General features: G+C 47.0%; 1 protein-coding gene across 3 annotated transcripts in view; it reads right to left on the bottom strand.

The window, feature by feature from the left end:
* PAK5 (p21 (RAC1) activated kinase 5) overlaps window positions 1-18,977 on the bottom strand; it is a 220,977-nt gene extending 202,000 nt beyond the window's left edge. For 2 of the 3 annotated variants that reach the window (XM_073672236.1, XM_073672238.1), the window contains exon 1: window positions 18,688-18,977. In XM_073672236.1, coding sequence (XP_073528337.1) covers window positions 18,688-18,811 — 124 coding nt within the window. In that variant the 5' untranslated portion in view covers window positions 18,812-18,977. Of the gene's footprint in view, window positions 1-855; window positions 1,026-18,687 lie in introns of those variants that run through there. The other variant, XM_073672240.1, reaches the window with a different exon arrangement.
* Window positions 18,978-20,440: the final 1,463 nt, after the last annotated feature.

The following is a 20,440-nucleotide window of genomic DNA, read 5'->3' as shown; positions in this document are numbered from 1 at the left end:
CCACGATGAGCTTTGGGAGAGTTTTTGATGTCACTTGCATTTTTTCATTGTGTTTTTGAACGCGTTTTTTTAACGTGTTTTTATCGCATCTTTCACCTATTGATTTTACGCTTCTAATACAAGTCTATGGGGAAAATCCAAACAGAAAACTCAGCGTACTCGCAAGGGAAATTCACATGTTGCAAATTCGAAACACGAACGTCAGGTCAGGTTACACTTGGTGTAAAAAAAAAGCAGAGTGGGCACGAGATTTCTATAAATTCTATTCACTTTGTTGGAACTTTAAGCCGCTGCATCAAAACCTCCTCGTGGGCACACAACCTAAGACAGTCTTACTGATGGGTGCTATATGTTATATTGCTGACTTCTCAAAAAACATAAGTAATATCGTCTTGTAGGGAGGATTAACACTTGTGTACACGGCCATATTACAGCTCTGTAATGCACCTGTTGTATTATGGCTTACATAGAGGTGCATTAGTCTTTGATTTACTATACAAACATACAGGGGTATTTTTCTATCACATCGTATACGGTTCCAACAGAACAGATCTCGGCACGGGAAACTGGATGCCGAATGTGCAGAGCTATGCAGTCTTATAAGGATACTAAGCAGCCATACAACCTCTGTGTGCTGCCGTCCAGGCATCTTCCCATGTGCACGAGTCCTAAGTGGACGGTGTTTTGTCCATTTTCCATTATCCTGCTATTATACAGCATGCAGTGGATTGCAGGGCTACGCTTGTCAGGCGGTATGCATGAGCGATCATTGGCCCACATACTACTTCTAAGTCAGAAAGTACATGCCATCAATTATTTATAAGTGCTAAGTAAAGTGAGGAATATGGTACATACCGACAGTGCTTGTAGTCTAAGAACAACCACCCTCATCTTCCCATCTCATACGATCGGTAACACTTTCTACAGGCAGGATCTGGTATCAAAGAGGGCTATTGTCAGATAACAATAACTATCACAAAAAAACAGGATTTGTGGAGCCTGACCCTGATAATCTGAAGCCATCTGTTCAATTTAATAGTCGCTTCCCATCACCACGGAAACAAGTCAACTGTGCTATCAAAAAAAGGATGGGAGGCAACAGACAACTGGGGGGCTTCCAGGCAGCCCAGAGAGAAGCCTACAATCCATACGAGCATGTGGGAGCGCTGCAAACATTGTAGGTGGCCATATGGAGGCTCACACAGCTCTGCTATTCCACAGGACAGCCGGAAACTGCTGCAGAGTAACAGTGAAAAGAAACTATTTGTTTACACTATTCCTAAGAAACAAATGCATCAGGTCGTCCCGTACTGCACACAGGGGCCGGCAACCAGTCCCAGGGGGTCGTCTCTTATACCAGAGGGTACCATAGATCACATACAGTGCATGGCGGCGTACTAGACGTGTCGGGGGTATAAGGAGACTCCAAATTGTGAAGTCATCTCCTGAAGGACAGAATATACTGCAGTACATTTATACAAGTCATCCAACTACAATAATATATATATAGTAAGCAGTACATTATTTCTGATGCATACTCTTCAGCAGCCGCAGAACCTCTTTTTGAAGAGTTAGGCTATGTTCACACGTGATTAATTAGCTTCAGTAAAAACAACCTGTTTTTTTTTTGTGTTGCAGATTTCATTGCAGAAATGCTGACAAAGGGTGAAATTCAGTAAAAAGAATCTGGATTACTAAATATCTTAAAGGGGTTATCCAGAACCATATTAGTTTCTTACTACAGGCCTAACAACTGACAGGCAGGTAGCTGCTAATTGCTTGTCTGTTCTGCCCAGTGCAGATCTTTGCAAGCACAGAGCAGTCACTGACCGCTCCTGCCAGCCATTCTGTGGCTTGATGTCATGTTGACAGAGCAGCTGCATCTCTTCCGCTCTGCTCTGTTGACAAGGCGTGTGTAGTGCCGGCGTCCCTGCCCTCTGCTAGGCAGGGACGCTGTTCCCCTCACCGCTCTGCTCCGTGCCCGGCGTCCCTCTCCCGCTCTGCTGGCAGCGCGCGCTCCTTCCCGGCCACTGTGCTTAGGGCGCGCGCGCGCGCTCTCCCTCCCTCTTAAAGGGGCCGCGCGCGCCGTCTTAAGGAGTCCCCGGCCAATGGCCGGAGGACTTTACCATATATAGGCACCTCCTCCAAAATGGAGGTGCCCGAGCAATGTTGTTTGCACCTGTGTCTCACCTGTGCTTCAGCCCTCAGGTCCCGTTGCCAGTTACCTGCCAGTTACCTGCCAGATTCCTGCCTGATTACTTGCTACCTGCCTGCTAGTCTGAGGTCCGACGGTCTGCCTTACTAATCCTGTCAGTCTGTCTAAGGACCAGCCTGCCCGCTCACCTGGGAGCGCACATCAGCTACCTGCCTGCTTGCCTGTGGTCCGACGGTCTGCCTTCCAACTCCTGTCAGTCTGTCTATGGACCAGCTTGCCCGCTCACCTGGGAGCGCACATCTGCTACCTGCCTGCTAGCCTACCTGGAGGCTCCGTCGTCACGTGCTGTGACCACCTGTCTGTCCAGTGACTCCTGCCCGCTCATCTGGGAGCGCTCATCTGCTACCTGTCTGCTTGCCTACCCGGAGGCTCTGCCGTCACGTGCTGTGACCACCCGCCTGTCCAGAGACTTCTGCCCGCTCACCTGGGAGCGCTCATCTGTCGCCTGTCCGCTGGTCTTCCTGGAGGCTCCGCCGTCACATGCTGTGACCACCCGTTCATCCAGAGACTCTCGCCTGCTCACCTGGGAGCTCACGTCTATCTTCAGCCGCCACAGGTCGTACCAACCCTATACCTAGAGACTGCCCCGGTCACTTGCCGTGACCTCCAGCCCGTTCACTCAGAGACTGTCCCGTTCACTCAGAGACTGTCCCGTTCACCTGCTGAGACTTCCAGCCCGTCTTCCCTGGTCGCCACCCGCTCCCTTACAAGGACCGCCCCCTTGTATAGTAGCTCAGAGGTTCCGCCTCCCAGACCCGTTACAGTTTGCTCGGGCCATGGAACCCGGTGGCACCCAAGCTCCCTCGCTCTCGGACCTGTGTCATGAACTGTCCCGTCAAAGGTCCCAACAGGAGTCCATTCTGGGTCACCTGCGGAATGTCAATACTCGACTGGACACTCTGACTGCTCCACCAGCAACCTCCGCCAGTGCCATGTCTCGCAATCCGGCAGCTCCACTGCCCACTAATACCATGGTATCTTACCCCGGACCCCGGCTTTCTGCACCTCCTCGCTTCGGAGGCGACTCCGCCCAGGCTCGGGGCTTCATAAATCAGTGCACCCTGCACTTTGAACTATTATCTCACCAGTTTAACTCCGACCGGGCCAAAATTGCATTCATCATGTCCCATCTCACCGGGGAGGCCCTGGCCTGGCTAAATCCTCTATGGGAGAGAGGAGACCCCCTGGTATCCAACTTGCCTGCTTTTCTCACGGCTTTCCGGAAAGTCTTCGACGAACCCGGACGGAAGACCTCATCCGCATCATCTCTGCTACGCCTCCGTCAGGAAAGTCTCACCGTGGGCCAATATGCCATACGGTTCCGTACCCTTGCCTCGGAGCTGGCCTGGGATAACGACGCTCTGGTTTCCGTCTTCTGGGAGGGTCTGTCCGGCCGTATTAAAGATGAGCTTGCCGGTCGGGACATTCCTACCACTCTCGATGATTTAATAACTCTTGCCACCCGGATTGACCTACGGTTCCAGGAGCGTGCCAGAGAGGTCACCCGTGAGAGGAGATTACCACGTCTAGCTCCTACTTTTCAGAAACCCGTCACTCCTTCTGTCTCTTACCAGGTACACTCTCCTGAGCCTATGCAGGTCGACCAGACCAAGATGGTCAAGACCCGTCAGGACTTACGCCGTGCCGAGGGGACCTGCTTCTACTGTGGCAGTAAGGAGCACCGGATCCGTGCCTGCCCGGAGAGGTCGGGAAACGCCTGTGTCTAGGTTCGCTCAGAGAGGTCCACCTAGACAAGAATAAATCCTCTCCATCCCTGCTGTTGTCAGTTTCAATCGTCTACGGGGAGAACCGTTATTTCGAACTAGCCCAACTTGACTCTGGAGCAGCCGGGAATCTTATCTCACAGTCCCTGGTAGAGAAATACCGCATCCCCACCAAACCTCTGGCTGTACCCTTGTCTGTTGCTGCCGTGGATGGGGGGCTCTTACCACGCCCCATTCAACTCATCACCGAATCCATTACTCTGCAGGTGGGAATGCTGCATTCTGAAAGTATCTCCTTCCATGTTCTGCCTGGACTCTCTCACGCCCTCCTGCTAGGTCTACCTTGGCTCCAGAGACATGCACCCGTTCTGGACTGGCAGACCGGTGAAGTCCTTCGCTGGGGACAGGGCTGCCATAAGACCTGTCTGGTTCCCGTCCATCCCGTCCGTCCTTCTCCTACCCCAGCTAATCTACCTGGACTTCCGATCCCTTATTGGTCTTATGCTGATGTCTTTAATAAAAAGGAAGCAGAGACACTACCTCCTCATAGACCATACGACTGCCCTATCGACTTGTTACCTGGTACTTCTCCTCCCCGTGGGCGTATTTATCCATTATCCGCTGCTGAGACCCGCTCGATGTCCGAATATATTGAGGAGAATCTGGCCAGGGGATTCATCCGGAAATCTACCTCCCCGGCGGGAGCAGGCTTCTTTTTCGTCAAAAAGAAGGACGGCTCTCTCCGTCCCTGTATAGACTATAGAGGCCTTAACCAGATCACGGTGAAGAATAAGTACCCCCTTCCGCTCATTCCGGAGTTATTTGATCGTCTGAGGGGGGCTAGAATCTTCACCAAACTAGACCTCCGTGGGGCGTACAACCTGGTTCGTATCCGTCAGGGGGATGAATGGAAGACGGCATTCAACACCCGGGACGGCCACTATGAATATCTGGTAATGCCCTTTGGCCTCTGTAACGCTCCTGCCGTCTTTCAAGAGTTGGTCAATGACATCTTCCGGGACCTTCTCTACTCCTGCGAAGTGGTGTACCTGGACGACATCTTGGTCTTCTCTCCGGATCTCCAGACTCACTGGAGGGACGTTCGTCAGGTCCTGCTCAGGCTCAGGCAGAACCATCTCTACGCTAAATATGAGAACTGCCTCTTTGAGCAGACCTCGCTTCCGTTTCTGGGCTACATTATCTCTCAGACCGGCCTACAAATGGATCCTGAGAAACTGTCTGCCATCGAGAAATGGCCCCGACCGGAGGGGTTGAAGGCCATTCAGCGATTCCTGGGCTTCGCCAACTACTACCGCCTCTTCATACCACACTTCTCTTCCCGGACTGCCCCAATTTCCGCGCTCACCCGTAAGGGTACTAATCCCAAAGAGTGGCCGCCCGAAGCAGAGGAGGCCTTTCTTTCCCTAAAACAGGCCTTCTCTTCCGCCCCCGTGCTGCATCGCCCGGACGGCAACAAGCAGTTCTTCCTGGAAGTTGACGCCTCCTCCTCTGGAGCCGGAGCGGTACTTACTCAAAAATCATCTTCCGGGAGAATGGTAACTTGTGGCTTCTTCTCCAAACTCTTCTCCTCTTCTGAGCGCAACTATTCCATAGGAGACCGAGAGTTATTGGCCATCAAGCTGGCGTTGGAGGAGTGGCGTTACCTACTCGAGGGGGCTCTTCATCCGGTAATAATTTACACTGACCACAAGAACTTGGCTTACCTCCAGCATGCCCAGAGACTTAACCCGCGCCAAGCCCGGTGGTCCTTGTTTTTTGCTCGCTTTGATTTTGTTCTTCATTTTCGCCCGGCTGACAAAAACGTCAAAGCAGACGCCTTGTCCCGATCCTTTCTGGTGTCCGATCTCGAGGAAGAACCTAAACATATCATCGATCCCGCCAGAGTAATGCAGGTGGCTCCCGTGAGTCTAAATCGTCTCCCTCCCGGTAAGACGTTTGTTTCAGTACCTGATCGGGAGAAGATCCTACACTGGGGCCATTCGTCTAAGCTAGCTGGCCACGCCGGTCAGAAAAAGACCCTCCAGCTTATTGCCCGGCACTATTGGTGGCCTACCCTGCACAAGGACGTAATAGACTTTGTTTCTGCCTGTGTGTCCTGCGCCCGCAACAAAGTCCCGAGACATCTGCCAGCCGGACGCCTCCTTCCGCTTCCTGTGCCTGCTGCCCCCTGGGAGCATATTGCTATGGACTTCATAACTGATCTCCCCGTCTCTGTCGGTTGTACGGTCATTTGGGTGGTCGCTGACCGCTTTTCCAAGATGGCTCACTTTATTCCCCTGCCAGGCCTCCCGTCTGCACCAGAGCTGGCTAAAGACTTTATCCGCCATATCTTCCGTCTTCATGGCCTGCCCCTCCACATCGTGTCGGATCGTGGGGTACAGTTCACCTCACGTTTCTGGAGAGCCACTTGTAAACTACTAGACGTCACCCTGGACTTCTCCTCCGCTTACCACCCACAGTCCAATGGTCAAGTGGAGCGGATCAATCAGAACCAGACCAGTTACCTCCGGCACTTCGTTAATGCCCACCATTCTGACTGGGTGGATCTCCTACCATGGGCCGAGTTCTCTTATAATAATCACGAGAGCGAATCCTCCTCCAAATCCCCGTTTTTTGTAGTTTTCGGTCAGCATCCTCGGATTCCTTTTCCTGTCTCCACCTCTGTGGACAACCCGGCTGCGGAATCTCTCGTTAGCAAATTTTCCTCCATATGGGAGAGTACCCGGTCCGCACTCCTTCTGTCATCCGAGCGTATGAAAAGACACGCTGACAAAAAACGCCTGGATCCTCCACAATTTCGTCCAGGAGATAAGGTCTGGCTCTCATCTAAATATGTTCGACTCAAGATACCTTCTTACAAGTTAGGGCCTCGGTTCATCGGTCCTCTGGAGGTCATCAGTCAGATCAACCCGGTGGCCTATAAATTGAAACTCCCGGCCAACTTACGGATCCCTAACTCCTTCCATGTATCTCTCCTCAAACCCGTGGTTCTTAACTCTTTTTCCAAGTCTACAGGTACGCCTCCTGCTCCGGTTTCCGCTGAGGACGAGTTTGAGGTAGAGAACATTCTTGCTACCAAAAGGGTAAGAGGGAAGACCTTTTTTTCTGGTAGATTGGAGGGGGTTTGGTCCTGAGGAGAGAACGTGGGAGCCCCGGGAGAACATCCATGCCCCTCTCATCCTTGCTAAATTTCTGTCTGGCCTAAAAAAGGGGGGGCCTAAAGGGGGGGGGTACTGTAGTGCCGGCGTCCCTGCCCTCTGCTAAGCAGGGACGCTGTTCCCCTCACCGCTCTGCTCCGTGCCCGGCGTCCCTCTCCCGCTCTGCTGGCAGCGCGCGCTCCTTCCCGGCCACTGTGCTTAGGGCGCGCGCGCGCGCTCTCCCTCCCTCTTAAAGGGGCCGCGCGCGCCGTCCTAAGGAGTCCCCGGCCAATGGCCGGAGGACTTTACCATATATAGGCACCTCCTCCAAAATGGAGGTGCCCGAGCAATGTTGTTTGCACCTGTGTCTCACCTGTGCTTCAGCCCTCAGGTCCCGTTGCCAGTTACCTGCCAGTTACCTGCCAGATTCCTGCCTGATTACTTGCTACCTGCCTGCTAGTCTGAGGTCCGACGGTCTGCCTTACTAATCCTGTCAGTCTGTCTAAGGACCAGCCTGCCCGCTCACCTGGGAGCGCACATCAGCTACCTGCCTGCTTGCCTGTGGTCCGACGGTCTGCCTTCCAACTCCTGTCAGTCTGTCTATGGACCAGCTTGCCCGCTCACCTGGGAGCGCACATCTGCTACCTGCCTGCTAGCCTACCTGGAGGCTCCGTCGTCACGTGCTGTGACCACCTGTCTGTCCAGTGACTCCTGCCCGCTCACCTGGGAGCGCTCATCTGCTACCTGTCTGCTTGCCTACCCGGAGGCTCTGCCGTCACGTGCTGTGACCACCCACCTGTCCAGAGACTTCTGCCCGCTCACCTGGGAGCGCTCATCTGTCGCCTGTCCGCTGGTCTTCCTGGAGGCTCCGCCGTCACATGCTGTGACCACCCGTTCATCCAGAGACTCTCGCCTGCTCACCTGGGAGCTCACGTCTATCTTCAGCCGCCACAGGTCGTACCAACCCTATACCTAGAGACTGCCCCGGTCACTTGCCGTGACCTCCAGCCCGTTCACTCAGAGACTGTCCCGTTCACTCAGAGACTGTCCCGTTCACCTGCTGAGACTTCCAGCCCGTCTTCCCTGGTCGCCACCCGCTCCCTTACAAGGACCGCCCCCTTGTATAGTAGCTCAGAGGTTCCGCCTCCCAGACCCGTTACAGCGTGACTGTCGGCATCATGCTGATTGACAGCCAGTTCCCTACTGCTAAACTGCGGGAAGCCGGGTGTCAATCAGCATGACGTTGGTGAGTCATACCCCATCAACAGAGCGGCCTGGAACAATAAGAGCTGCTCTGTTGCTCTGTCTTTTCTGTTGATGTGCAAAAGCTGAATCTCCGGCATGAGCGGTCAATGACCACTGTGAGCTGGCGCAGGATAGAACAGGCGGGTAGTCGCTAACTAGTTTACAACTACCTACCTGTTAGTTTTTTTGGCTCATAGTAAAATAAATAATTTAGTCCTGGATAACTCCTTTAAAGGGGTCATCCGCTTGGAACAAATTATCCATAGAAAAGGGCACTTTTATTCCCTTGCTCGATAATCGTTCCATTTATTCCTCATGGTGATACCAGAGAAAGGCAAATACAGCGCTCCGGCAGTCCAAGAGAGAATGAATGGAACATGTGCACTGACTCTCCATTCTAATGTGTATAAGTGTCCTCGTTCTAGCGATCAGTGAGGATCGCAGCACTCGGGTTCCCACCAAACTAAAAGTTATCAGCTATCCTGTGGATAGGTGATAACTTCTTCCTACAGAACAACCTCTCTGTATCCTCAGTCAGTTTACGCTTACAAGGAATGTGTCATCAGAAAATAAGCAATTGCTTAAACTGAGTTTTTGTGTCACATGTATTTTTTTTTTTTAACCCCTTTACAACCCAAGGTGGTTTGCACGTTAATGACCAGGCCAATTTTTACAATTCTGACCACTGTCACTTTATGAGGTAATTACTCTGGAAAGCTTCAACGGATCCCCCTGATTCCGAGATTGTTTTTTCATGACATATTGTACTTCATGATTGTGGTAAAATTTCTTCGATATCACTTGCGTTTATTTGTGAAAAAAACGGAAATTTGGCGAAAATTTTTCAATTTTTCAATTTTCAAAATTTGAATTTTTATGCCCTTAAATCAGAGATATGTCACACAAAATAGTTAATAAATAACATTTCCCACATGTCTACTTTACATCAGCACAATTTTGGAACCAAAATTTTTTTTTATTGGGGAGCTATAAGGGTTAAAAGTTGACCAGCAATTTCTCATTTTTCCAACAAAATTTACAAAACCATTTTTTTAGGGACCACATCATATTTAAAGTCACTTTGAGGGGTCTTTATGACAAAAAATACCCAAAAGTGACACCATTCTAAAAACTGCACCCCTCAAGGTGCTCAAAACCACATTCAAGAACTTTATTAACCCTTCAGGTGCTTCACAGGAATTTTTGGAATGTGGAAGAAAAAAATGAACATTTAACTTTTTTCACAAAAATGTTACTTTAGACCCAATTTTTTTTATTTTCGCAGGGGTAACAGTAAAAAATGGACCCAAAAATTTGTTGTGCAATTTCTCCTGAGTAAGCAGATACCCCATATGTGGGGGAAAACCACTGTTTGGGTGCACGGCAGGGTTCGGAAAGGAAGGAGCTCCATTTGACTTTTTGAATGTAAAATTTGCTTGAATAATTAGCGGACGCCATGTTGCATTTGGGGAGCCCCTGATGTGCCTAAACAGTGGAAACCCCCCACAAGTGACACCATTTTGGAAACTAGACCCCTCAGGGAACTTATCTAGACATGTGGTGAGCACCTTGAACCCCTAGGTGCTTCACAGAAGTTTATAACATTGAGCCGTAAAAATAAAATTTTCACATTTTTCCCACAAAAATGTTTTTCAGCCCCCACTTTTGCATTTTCATAAGGGTAACAGAAGAAATTGCACTCTGCAGTTTGTTGTGCAATTTCTCCTGAGCATGCAGATACCCCATATGTGGGGGAAAACCACTGTTTTGGCGCGCGGCAGGGTTCGGAAGGGAAGGAGCGCCATTTGACTTTTTGATTGTAAAATTTGCTTGAATAATTAGCGGATGTGCCCCTGATGTGCCTAAACAGTGGAAACCCACCACAAGTGACACCATTTTGGAAACTAGACCCCTCAGGGAACTTATCTAGATGTGTGGTGAGCACCTTGAACCCCCAGGTGCTTCACAGAAGTTTATAGCATGGAGCCGTGAAAATAAAAAAATCAAACTTTTTCCACAAAAATGATGCTTTAGCCCCAATTTTTTTATTTTCACAAGTGTAAGAGGAGAAAATGGACCCCAAAAATTTTTGTGCAATTTCTCCTGAGTACGCCAATACCCCATATGTGGGGAAAATACAGTGTTTGGGCGCACGGCAGAGTTCAGAAGGGAAGGAGCACTGTGTGACTTTTTGAACCCAAAATCGGCTGGAATCGAGAGCGGACGCCATGTCGCGTTTGGAGAGTCCCTGATGTGCCTAAATAGTTGAAACCCCCCACAAGTGACCCCATTTTGGAAACTACACCCCTCAAGGATTTTATCAAGGGGTATAGTGAACATTTTGAACCCAGAGGTACGACACAGAATTTGATGACATTATGTCATCATATTGAATAAGTTGTCATTAGTCTTGAGCGCAAGTGCTCGCTACTTGAGTTTGCATCGGGTACTCAGGTATGCACCATGTATTACGGGTGCTCAAGTGAAATGCTCGAGTCCCCGCCCGCATGTTTCATGGTTATTAGACACCCCAAAAAAAACATGCGGGGATCGCGCGTGCATGGCAGGCAATCCCCGCGAGGTTTTTTGGCCACGAAGCATATGGGGCGGAGACTCGAGCACCCGCAATACTCAATGCATACCCGAGCACCCGATGCAAACTTAAGTAGTGAGCACTTGCGTTCAACACTAGTTGCCATATCGTCATCTTTTTTTTTTTTTTACTTTTGAAAAAAAAAAAACAACCCTAACCCCAACCCTAGCCCAACCCTAACATTAGCACAACCCTAGCGTTTATTTTTTACGCCGTTCCTAGTGCGGTATAAGTGATTAGATGACCTTATTCTTCGGGTCGGTGCGACTACAGAGATACCAGAATGATATCGGGTTTTTATGATTGACAGCTGTCACATATATTTTGTAAAATCTAGTTTTTGCATCGCCATATTTTGAGAGCTATCATTTTTCCATATTTTGGCCGACAGAGTCATGTGACGGCTTGTTTTTTGCGGGATGAGTTGACGTTTTTATTGGTGCCATTTTCAGGCACGCAACATTTTTTGATCGCTTTCTATTCCATCTTTTGGGAGGCAGAATAAACAAAAACCAACAATTCAGGAATTGTTTTTTTTTTATTTTTTAAAAAGGAAGATTCTCCTGTATACCAGTTATCCTTGCACAGCGGAGGACTTCAGCATCTTAGGTATGCATTATTGTTTAGCAGCAGGAAGCTGAAATTCAATAGGCTGGTTCCTTCACTTTCCTGACATCATCTGTCAGGGGAGGATAGGAAGGTCCCCATGCACATTAGATGGTAGGTCCATCCCGCTGAAATCCACAAGTTTCGCCAACTTTTATCTCATGACTATGGGAGCCTTAACATTCTAGGGTGATTTCTACAGTACTGTGCAAAAGATTTAGGCAAGTGAAGAAAAATACTGCAAAGTAAGAATGCTTTCCAAAATAGAAGTGTTAATAGTTTATTTTAATCAATTAACAAAATGCAAAATTAATGAACCAAGGAGAAATCAAATTAATATCTGGTGTCATCACCATTTACTTTTAAAACAGCATTAATTCTTCTAGGTACGCTTGTCACCTGAACACATTTTTGAAGGCACTTGGCAGGGAGGTTGTTCCAAACATCTTGGAGAACTAACCACAGATCTTCTGTAGATGTAGGATTGTGCAATCTTGTGCTTTCATGTAATCACACACAGACTCAATGATGTCAATGTCAGGGCTCTGTGGTGGCCATAGACAAAAATGAGGGAAGGGAGATTGAAGGAAAAATCGGCTCACCATGTACGGAAAATGTTGCCTCAAAAGAAGAGCGATACACGGACTCCAGACCGGCTTCTGGGTAAGGAACAACAAGGCGAAAAAAATCCAGCATCCACAGCAATGAAGGAAGGTATTAAAACATGACTTTTAATAGCGACAATTAAAAATGAAAAAAATCAAAAAAACTTACAGCAAACACGAATAAAAAAAAGGGCGGGGGAACACAGGTCTATCCTTAGTTTTTTTGAGCCCAAAACGCATAGACCTGTGTGTCCTCCCACCTTTTTTTATCCGTGTTTGCTATATGTTTTTTTTATTTTATACATTTTTAAAGTATTTTAAAGTCATGTTTTAATACCTTCCTTCATTGCTGTGGACGCTGGATTTTTTTCGCCTTGTTGTCTGTGGTGGCCATACCATCACTTCCAGGACTCCTTGTTCTTCTTTATGCTGAAGATATTTCTTAATGACATTGGCTGCATGTTTGAGGTCGTTGTCCGGCTGCAGGATAAATTTGGAGCCAATCAGACGCCTCCCTGATGGTATTACATAATAGATAAGTATATGATTGTATTCTAAGAATTTAGGATGCCAGGAAATGGACAAAGTTTAGAAAAGTAGATGCAGTGGTCGACCAAGTGAACTTAAAGGGGATGTCTACTACTAGGACAACTTCTTCTCATTCCTCATGTTTGGCCCTGTTAAAATAAAAACACCTATATTCCCCTCCAGTGTTGGGGCCGTTCCAGCGGTGACGGCACTCACGTTCCCGCGCTCACATGAAGTTGTTCTGACATGTGAGCCCTGTGCCCAATGAACGTTGGTGTTACTGTTCCCACATTTGGACAAATCGAACATCAAGAGAAGTCAGGAGGGGACAGTGAAGCCAAGGCTGATTGGGCGCAGGGCTCATGTGTCATAACAACGTAAGAGCCAACACCGCTGGATCGGCCCCAGGACCGGGGAGGGGAGTATAGGTGTTTTTATTTTAACCGGCCAAACATGAGAAATGAGAAGGGGTTGTCCAAGTAGTTGACAAACCCTTTAATGCAGTAGATGAAAGATACTTCACTTTGAAAATGAAAGATGTCCAGTAGTACCATCAGCAGAGAACTGTCAGCAACCAATGATACCCAGCTACACCCATCTACTGTTCAGAGACGTTTGTCCAAAGTGGTCTTCATGGAAAAATTACGTGCAAAATGCCAAACCTTCAACATGGAAACAAGGTCAAGAGACTCAGCTACAAGTGCATCTCACTAAATTAGAATATCATCAAAAAGTTAATTTATTTCAGTTCTTCAATACAAAATGTGAAACTCATATATTATATAGAGTCGTTACAAACAGAGTGATCTATTTCAAGTGTTTATTTCTGTTAATGCTGATGATTATGGCTTACAGCCAATGAAAACACAAAAGTCATTATCTCAGTAAATTAGAATACTTTATAACAACAGCTTGAAAAATGTTTTTAAAATCCGTAATGTTGGCCTACTGAAATGTTACTGTTCAGTAAATGCTCTCAATACTTGGTCGGGCTCCTTTTGCATCAATTACTGCATCAATGCTGCGTGGCATGGAGGCGATCAGCCTGTGGCACTGCTGAGGTGTTATGGAAGTCCAGGTTGCTTTGATAGCAGCCTTCAGCTCGTCTGTATTGTTAGGTCTGGTGTCTCATCTTCCTCTTGACAATACACCATAGATTCTCTATGGGGTTAAGGTCAGGCGAGTTTGCTGGCCAATCAAGCACAGTGATACTGTTGTTTTTAAACCAGGTCTTGGTACTTTTGGCAGTGTGGACAGGTGCCAAGTCCTGCTGGAAAATGAAATTTCCATCTCCAAAAAGCTTGTCGGCAGAGGGAAGCATGAAGTGCTCTAAAATATCCTGGTAGACGGCTGCGCTGACTTTGGTCTTAATAAAACACAGTGGACCTACACCAGCAGATGACATGGCTCCCCAAACCATCACTGATTGTGGAAACTTCACACTAGACCTCAAGCAGCTTGGATGGTGTGCCTCTCCACTCTTCCTCCAGACTCTGGGACCTTGATTTCCAAATGAAAATTGGAACTCTGGGACCTTGTGGAGTGTGTCAATGGCTGCCTTCTGGACATCTGTCAAGTCAGCAGTCTTCCCCATGATTGTGTAGCCTACTGAAACAGACTATGGGACCTTTTTAAACTCTTAGGAAGCCTTTGCAGGTGTTTTTGTTAATTTTTTTTATTTACTGAGATAATGACTTTTGTGTTTTCATTGGCTGTAAGCCATAATCATCAACGTTAACAGAAATAAACAGTTGAAATAGATCACTCTGTTTGTAATGACTCTACATAATATATGAATTTCACTTTCTGTATTGAAGAACTGAAATAAATGTACTTTTTGATGATATTCTAATTTAGTGAGAAGCACCTGTATATGAAAAAACATAGGAACTGGGGTGTAGAAAAATGGCTGCTGGTGCTCTAGACTGATGAATTAAAATATGAAATATTTGGCTCTAACAGAAGGCAGTTAGTTTGCCAAAGAGGGGGAAAGCGATAAAATAATGAGTGTCTGCAGCAACAGTAAAGCATGGTGGAGGGTGCTTGCAAGTTTGAGGCTACATTAAACGTGTGCTCAATGCTGAAAAATACAGACAGATACTTATCCATCAAGTAATACTATCAGGGAGGAGTCTAATTGGCTCTAAATTTATTCTGCAGCAGGACAACGATCCCAAACATACAGCCAATGTCATTAGGAGCTATCTTCAGTATAAAGAAGAACAAGGAGTCCTGGAGGTGTTGCTATGGCCCCCACATATCTCAACAACATCGAGTCTGTCTGGTACTACATGAAGATACAGAAGGATTTGCACAGGTGACAAGATGTGTGGTTAGTTCTCCAAGATGTTTGGAACAATCTCCCTGCTGAGTTCTTTCAAAAACTGCATGCAAGTTGTACCTATAGGAATTGATGATTTGATGCTGTTCTGAAAGCAAAGGACGATCACACCAAATATTAATTTGATTTCTCGTTTGTTCGTTCACTTTGCATTTTGTTAACTAAAAATAAACTTCACTCTTCTACCTTAGAAAGCATTCTTACTTTGCGTCATTTCTTCCACACCTGCCTACAATGTTTGCACAGTTCTAAATGGAACTTTATGTCAATGTTACATTGTCTTATGTTCAGGATTTTCACAGGCAAATCCTGACGTATATTTTATAAAGAATCTGTGGCAGAAATCCCAGACACTCGGATTTCAGCTGTGGATGTGCTGGTGGATCTGGATGAGGAGGGGCCCGACTGTCATGTAACATGGCTTTTCCGTGTGGAATACAGTGAATGCTTGGTTTTCAGATTCTCAGGAAACCGTAAATATATGGACATAATGAGACGTGATTTCCTAAGCTGGCGTTGAAACGTAAATTCTCTCTATTTTTTTATCATGACCCCACTTCATATGTTTTGGACCATTTTACCACACTACAAACCGTAAGAGTAATAAATGTAAAACCACTGTATTCTTAGAAAAAAATCAAACACATTTGCATCTTAAAAAAAAAAAACAACAAATGTAATTCCTTAAAGTGTTATTCTCAACATTGAAAGTTATCGTCTATCCACAACAGGTGAGAACTTTCTGCTGGAGGAGCCCGACTACTTCACTGATTGCGTGAAATGTGTAGTCAGAATAGGGCGGTGGCCATCCCCCATTATCCATCTAGGTAGTTATACTCAGTTATCTTGTAGACCCATAAGCAGTGGATATAGGGGTGCCCCACATAAGCCCTGATCTTCGGTTCAGTGGGGATCCCAGTCTTTTCAAAAAGTTATCACCGCTCCTTTGGAGAGGGATAACTTTCAATGTTCAGCTTCTTTCGCAAACGTAGTAAGATCTCTAATCTAGTCTCTTATAATCTGTTTTAGAAAAAGTTGGGTGTGCGTATCGCAAGGGGGCAATAGGGCATGTGGCCTGAGAGGCCGTGGTGTACATAGCAATGCTGGGAACCCATAGCGAAGGCTCCAAATTGGAGCCACCAATATCCCCCTGGCGGCCATTAAACATCCCAATCGTTTGCTCAATGGGGGCTGTCTAATTACATAAATGCAAGGTTGCAATTCATCACAGCATGTAAGGGGTTAATCTGCCGTGATCAGAGCTACCTCTAGTTGTTGGCAAGTGTCTGCTATATAAAATAGATTGGAGTGGGCTCAGTGCATGAGTCGGCTCCACACAAATCTTCATGACTTTTCGCACACAGAGAAGGCGGATGTAGGGAGAAGAAGTAAGAAACCAGGTGGGTGGTAGAGTGATTCGGCATCGGGCCTCCCTCCCACCACAGCAGGTGCATGGCCTGCCGCCATTGGGGCAATGCTACTGCTAAAAGGGATCTGGGTGCCAACAAGCTTCATGTACCTCAGCCCGGGTATAAGAGAGAGTGGCCAGGGCTCTGTATTGGGTAACAACCAACTTGCATCCCATTACAAGGATGATTACCCAACTTTCCTTGAGCCCATAGTAATCCTGCCCAGTAATATATCAGTATGTTGCTATGTGAACAGGCAGGTTGTATGTGCTGCCCGACAACCCACGCTGCATCTACAACTGGCACCATATTAATTACCAGCCAGAATTCCCACAAACAGGTACAGCTAAGAAACCATAAACCAATGAAGGATTTACCTGCCATGGGTTACATCGTAATATAATTATATTAGGTAAGGAAAGAATGGTGATACTGACGGTACATAGCGATGAATGGAAAGTACATGACCAGCAGGTTAGCAGCGGCTTTCACCGGTGACTCAGGGTACGACTGTACCGCCAAATGAGAGCTTGCAGGAATTGTGTCCTGGGTGCTGTGTGCCAGGTGGGAGTTTGTAGGAATTGTGTCCTGGGTGCTGTGTGCCAGGTGGGAGTTTGCAGGACTTGTACCCCGGGTGCTTTGTACCAGGTGGGAGTTTGCAGGACTTGTGCCCCGGGTGCTTTGTACCAGGTGGGAGTTTGCAGGACTTGTGCCCCGGGTGCTGTGTGCCAGGTGGGAGTTTGCAGGACTTGTGCCCCGGGTACTGTGTGCCAGGAGTGAGTTTGAAGGACTTGTGTCCCGGGTGCTGTGTACCGGGTGGGAGTTTGCAGGACTTGTGACCCGGGTGCTTTGTACCAGGTGGAAGTTTGCAGGACTCGTGCCCCGGGTGCTGTGTGCCAGGTGGGAGTTTGCAGGACTTGTGCCCCGGGTGCTGTGTGCCAGGTGGAAGTTTGCAGGACTTGTGCCCCGGGTGCTGTGTACCAGGTGGGAGTTTGCAGGACTTGTGTCCCGGGTGCTGTGTACCAGGTGGGAGTTTGCAGGACTTGTGCCCCGGGTGCTGTGTGCCAGGTGGGAGTTTGCAGGACTTGTGCCCCGGGTGCTTTGTACCAGGTGGGAGTTTGCAGGACTTGTGCCCCGGGTGCTGTGTACCAGGTGGGAGTTTGCAGGACTTGTGCCCCGGGTGCTGTGTACCAGGTGGGAGTTTGCAGGACTTGTGCCCCGGGTGCTGTGTGACAGGTGGGAGTTTGCAGGGCTTGTGCCCCGGGTGCTTTGTACCAGGTGGGAGTTTGCAGGACTTGTGCCCCGGGTGCTGTGTACCAGGTGGGAGTTTGCAGGACTTGTGCCCCAGGTGCTGTGTACCAGGTGGGAGTTTGCAGGACTTGTGTCCCCGGGTGCTGTGTACCAGGTGGGAGTTTGCAGGACTTGTGTCCCCGGGTGCTGTGTACCAGGTGGGAGTTTGCAGGACTTGTGTCCCGGGTGCTGTGTACCAGGTGGGAGTTTGCAGGACTTGTGCCCCGGGTGCTGTGTGCCAGGTGGGAGTTTGCAGGACTTGTGCCCCGGGTGCCAGGGGTCATCAACAAATGACAAGGGGTCACAGTTATGGCTAATAAACTAAAACACACATAAAATAGATGAGACGATAAATATCACCAGAGGAGATGACACAAATCACTACATGACATTTTATGTCTCCTGTACTTAGCAGCTAACAGGAGAAGATACCATCATAGCTAGAGCACAGGACAGGCCGCTAATCATGCCTGATATGACAATATTGATGGAAACCATCAGCAGGAAGGTGATAGTGACCAGCAGCACTGACCTCCCCAGCCCACCACACATATGGCACAAGCCCCCACACATGGAGGAGCCCCGGCCTGGGAATGACCCTGGGGCACAAGGTGACTGCAGCTGGCACCGTCAGTAGCAGAGGTCACATCTGTGCCAGGAGGAGGCTCAGCAGAGGGGCAGTGATGGCTCCAGGACCCCACACAAGTCCTAAGTCCTACATGACGCGGTGTAATGACAAGATGGCAATGTGTGCTCACACTGGGGAGAGCAGCTCCGGGCTGGGATGCAACAAAGCCCCGCACACCCCAGCACCGGAGGACACCGCCAGGAGCACCGGACGCCGCCACATAACGGCATTACACTGCACAGGGAGGAGGAGAACAAAAGGCGGCGGCGGCGGAGCAGCGCTCAGTGCGGGCTGCAGGGGAGGACGCGGCGCTGCCGCTGGTGCTGATGCTGACAGGACACCTACCCGCTGCCGTCATGAAATCCGTGGCATCTCGCCTGCTCACTCGGCTCTCAGCGCCATCTTCCCGCTGATCCCCGGGGTCCGGGCATGTGCCGGCCCAGGCTGCTCGCTCCCGACCCACGGCCATCCCACAACGGGGAGAAGAGAGAGAGCACGGCGGAGAGGAGCGCGTCCCCGACCTCCAGAACGCGGCTGGGCAGAACCGGGAGGCGGGCGCTGCTCAGCCCTGACACCCCGGCACCGGCACCAGCCTGCATTACCGCCTGGTGTACACTGATCTATGATAGCTACTGAGATATAACACACTGTACTGATATATGTCATAATATATAACATATACACTGATATATCACATACTATACTGATATATAACATACACACTGATATATAACATACACACTGATATATAACATACTATACTGATATATAACATACACACTGATATATAACATACACACTGATATATAACATACTATACTGATATATAACACACACTGATATATAACATACTATACTGATATATCACATACTATACTGATATATAACATACACACTGATATATAACATACACACTGATATATAACATACTATACTGATATATAACACACACTGATATATAACATACTATACTGATATATCACATACTATACTGATATATCACATACACACTGATATATAACATACTATACTGATATATCACATACTATACTGATATATCACATACACACTGATATATAACATATACACTGATATATCACATACTATACTGATATATAACATACACACTGATATATAACATACTATACTGATATATCACATACACACTGATATATCACATACACACTGATATATAACATACTATACTGATATATCACATACTATACTGATATATAACATACACACTGATATATAACATACTATACTGATATATAACATACTATACTGATATATCACATACACACTGATATATCACATACTATACTGATATATCACATACTATACTGATATATCACATACACACTGATATATAACATACTATACTGATATATCACATACTATACTGATATATGAAATACTATACTGATATATAACATACACACTGATATATAACATACTATACTGATATATCACATACTATACTGATATATGAAATACTATACTGATATATAACATACACACTGATATATAACATACTATACTGATATATCACATACTATACTGATATATCACGTACATACTAATATATCACATACACACTGATATATCACACACACTGATATATCACATACTATACTGATATATCACATACACACTGATATATCACATACACACTGATATATAACATACTATACTGATATATAACACACACTGATATATAACATACTATACTGATATATCACATACTATACTGATATATCACATACACACTGATATATAACATACTATACTGATATATCACATACTATACTGATATATCACATACACACTGATATATAACATATACACTGATATATCACATACTATACTGATATATAACATACACACTGATATATAACATACTATACTGATATATCACATACTATACTGATATATCACATACACACTGATATATCACATACACACTGATATATAACATACTATACTGATATATCACATACTATACTGATATATCACATACTATACTGATATATAACATACACACTGATATATAACATACTATACTGATATATAACATACTATACTGATATATCACATA

The sequence above is a fragment of the Phyllobates terribilis genome, unplaced genomic scaffold (genome assembly GCF_046119375.1).
Source record: "Phyllobates terribilis strain yellow unplaced genomic scaffold, ASM4611937v1 Scaffold_3__8_contigs__length_932513732, whole genome shotgun sequence".
Lineage (NCBI taxonomy): Eukaryota > Metazoa > Chordata > Amphibia > Anura > Dendrobatidae > Phyllobates > Phyllobates terribilis.
This window is presented reverse-complemented; position numbering and strand designations above follow the sequence as displayed.